Raw genomic sequence first — 3,518 nt, 5'->3', positions numbered from 1 at the left:
TAAAGGCCTGCCCAAAACTGGCCTGTTTAGCTAGGGATACTCAGTTAGGGAGCGACGGCAGCTCCTCTTCCTCCTCCTGGACGTCCACCCCTACTGGATCTGAACGCCAGCAGCTCCTCCTGCTGGACGTCCACCCCTACTGGATCTGAACGCCAGCAGCTCCTCCTCCTCCTGGACGTCCACCCCTACTGGATCAGAACACCGGCAGTTTGCTTTCTTGTTCAGTTCATCAGTTGTTTGTTTCATGGTTTCATTCATTGGTCCTTGGTTAATTCCAACAGCAGGCGGCAGCAGTTTAGTGGTCTAGTGTTAGTATGGAGTCAGGACAAGGAAATGATGGTGATGCTAGTGCATCAGCAACGGCAGCAGAAGAGAGAGCAAAGATTATCCAAGAAGAAAAATATCAAAGATTGAGCTGCTGGTTGGCTGCTTGAGCTGCTGCCATTTATCTTATATGCTATTTATGCATTTATGCTTGCTGTGTGAACCACTAAACCTTATCTATTTCAGACTTTCAGTTATCTATATGTGCTATGTTTCCTATTTTCTTGTGCATATTATTCAAAAACAGCCAAATTCTGGTCAATTTAAAAAAAATGCTTAATCCCGGCTAAGCTGCGCTTAAGTGGACATTGCTCTAAGTTGTGGCCTTCTGCTCCGCTTACGCTTACCGCTTTTGTGAACATTGATCACATATATCCTCAATTTTAGTCTTCATCTGCTTAATCCAAATATTCATGTTTCATACAACCAAATCCATCAAAATATATTGCAACAATATCCCACAGCAACATGCAGGTATCATCTAGTTCACCAAATTTTGGTGCGTAAGCTGTTTACAGGATTTAACTCAGATTGTATCTCTAATAAAAGCACTAGGAAAGAGAAAGAAAATGTGCATGTTACAAACCCTCAACCATTTACCAAGACTGAATCAACCCTCAAGTACAGAATCAAATACTTCACACCCTGAACTGTTGAAACTAGATGGTCTGCCCAAATGCAAGCACATCGGAGGTCACAAGTTTGAGGAATGGGCTCATTAATTTGATTAATTACTCTTTATTTTCCAGACTTAACTCTGTAGTGAAGTACATGTACAGTCTGTGAGCCCGGTGGTGCCACAGTTTTTTGTTCTCAAATTAACTCTGTCAGAAATAATTAACTGAGTACTTTGATTGTTTCAGTTTAGTAAAATGGGGCTGGGCAAAAAACCTTTTCCTGTAAAACATAAAAAATTGCTATAGTGATCATCAGGAAGTGACAATAAATGCATACAGAGATCGGATACCCTTCCCATCATTATAAGTCTCAACTAGTGAGCAGCATAGAGTATACTGCATGAACAAAAAATAAACAAAATATGGATAGATTGTGGACAATGAAGTGGAGAATGTATGATTGAACTTCATGTTTGCATGTCAGTTCCTAATTTATGCACTGCAAAACAAATAAATAAGAATCCAGTATATAGCAGCTTAGCAAAGATCAAAAAGGGCATATTACTAATTCACAGACATCTAAGATAGCACTGTAAACCGAAATGCTTGGTTAAGAACAACTTATAGGATATCATTCTTATCACAGGAAAGAAACCCATCGATGACATAGGCTATATGACTTCCAGGTTACCAACCAAAGGATTATTAACGAATTAATGCCGAGAAACAGATGATGTAACTGTAAGTCTGTAACAGTGGATCACGTGCTACAAAACCCAAGTAGTCACACAATGGAAATAAAAGTAACACCTCCAACATTTGTAACTTTTTCAATTAACACTAAAAGCCTAAACCCAAGATTATCTTTACTAAACCCATTTTATCCCTGTACGTGAGACCTTGATAAACACATGTCCATATTTACCTATAAGTTGAAATGGGAAAAGTACCACTTGTGGAATTCTGATCTCATATCCGGTAGGAAAACAATCTAGTCTAACGAGCAAAGACCTTTTTTTCATTTTGGCAAAGGTAAGGAGAGTAGCAGATATTTTATCTTACGTGTTCCAGTGCAACAATTGACCACATGCGCCAGTCAATCAGGAAACAATGAAAACTACAGGAGGTGTGTCTCATTTCATCACAAAGAACATTATTAATAAAGCTATAAGAGGAACACAACACCCATAGTGCGGTTTGATGGTACACGCATCAGAACCCATGCAAAAAGGCACAACAACCGCGACGTGAGCAACTAGTATAGAATCTACTAGTGCTGTGGAAGAAAAAGAGAAATCCCAATCTGGGCTCCATCAAACTACACATGTCAAGCACATGAACTAACAACAAACAATAATCTCCCTCCACGATTGGAAATATATGTATAACCAGTGTTTGTCCTGCCAAACGTCAGGCGTACTTATACACTAACCACTTGTATTTCTACAGCTGAAACAAGGGACAGGGGACTCGTACGAGCTGCCTATGGCCACCCAACGATCTACTTCGATCTCGTCCTCACAGTTAGAAATCAAATCCCCCAAACAGATCCAAAGCAGGCAGACAACAGGCACTCTCTCCGGTTTCGGCGCCTCAAATCCGCCACTCTCTCCGTTTACATTTACATTACATTTACAGACAACAGGCAGATCCAAGCGCGAGCCCCGGGTGGGTATGGGGGAGGGGGGAGGAGGTGGGGTTTGTACCTTGCGACCGGGAGAGATCTCCGCCGATCTGAGCAGCGCCCACCGCAGCGCCATCTCCGCCTCCGCTTGGCCTCGAGTCCGTCGGATTTGGGGAAAAACCAGGGAGAGGCTAGTGTGGTGTGGGGAGGAGAAACGGGGCGAGCTCCAGGCCAGGTGCAGGAGGGGACCAGCGCTCTTCGAGGCCGCGGGTGTGTGTGTGTGGAGGGGGGTTTTGCCAGCTCTAAGGAGATGCGGCCCAGCCCACGAGTCGCTGCTTCATTTTCTATTCCCCAGGCCAGGCCCATTCCCCACGGCACTCTCTCACGACAACGTGGGAGTAGATGAAAAGAAAATATAAGCTTGAAAATCAATTAAAAAGAGCAAAACAGAAGAAAATTTTAATTACAGTTAAAAATGTTATTTCGAACAAAAATGTGAAGGATGATTAACATACATGTATGATGTCGCAGCTTACATGCATAGACTAATGCAAAAATAAATATAATTTATAAGTTAAATGCATGGCTTGCTTATGCGGGAGACTTAAAATGCATGGTTTAATAGGAGAGAGGCCTTAAATGCATGGTTTAGTGGGAACGTTGAGGTGGACACTTTGCATGTTGAGGGAATTGGGATCAACTTTTTAAGAATAGAAGATGTGTGTGTTCATAGGAGTGAGTGTATATGCATGTATGTGATCATCTTCGATTGTGTTGTGTTCAAGAAGAGAGAGTTATCATTGTCATCTTGAACTGGGTGTTGACCGTTTTGTAGGGGGGGCTCTCGCGATGGCCAAGGTGCTTCGTCGATGCAACCGGTGGTGAGAGATGGAGACGGCGCCAGCCTCAGAGGCCCCCAGGAGGTGCAAATAGATGGCAGTGGGAGCGCCTTC

The 3,518-nt window shown here is 42.9% G+C and overlaps 1 protein-coding gene across 1 annotated transcript in view; it reads right to left on the bottom strand.

Annotated features, from left to right (window-relative positions):
* Positions 1 to 2,873, bottom strand: part of LOC123044875 (NADH dehydrogenase [ubiquinone] flavoprotein 1, mitochondrial) — a 7,304-nt gene extending 4,431 nt beyond the window's left edge. Inside the window, exon 1 of the mRNA XM_044467739.1 lies at positions 2,648 to 2,873. Coding sequence (XP_044323674.1) covers positions 2,648 to 2,701 — 54 coding nt within the window. The 5' untranslated portion in view covers positions 2,702 to 2,873. The remainder of the gene's footprint in view (positions 1 to 2,647) is intronic.
* Positions 2,874 to 3,518: the final 645 nt, after the last annotated feature.

This window comes from Triticum aestivum, chromosome 2B (genome assembly GCF_018294505.1).
Source record: "Triticum aestivum cultivar Chinese Spring chromosome 2B, IWGSC CS RefSeq v2.1, whole genome shotgun sequence".
Taxonomy (NCBI): Eukaryota; Viridiplantae; Streptophyta; class Magnoliopsida; order Poales; family Poaceae; genus Triticum; species Triticum aestivum.
Note: the sequence above shows the minus strand (reverse complement) of the source record. Positions and strands in the feature narration are given on the sequence as shown.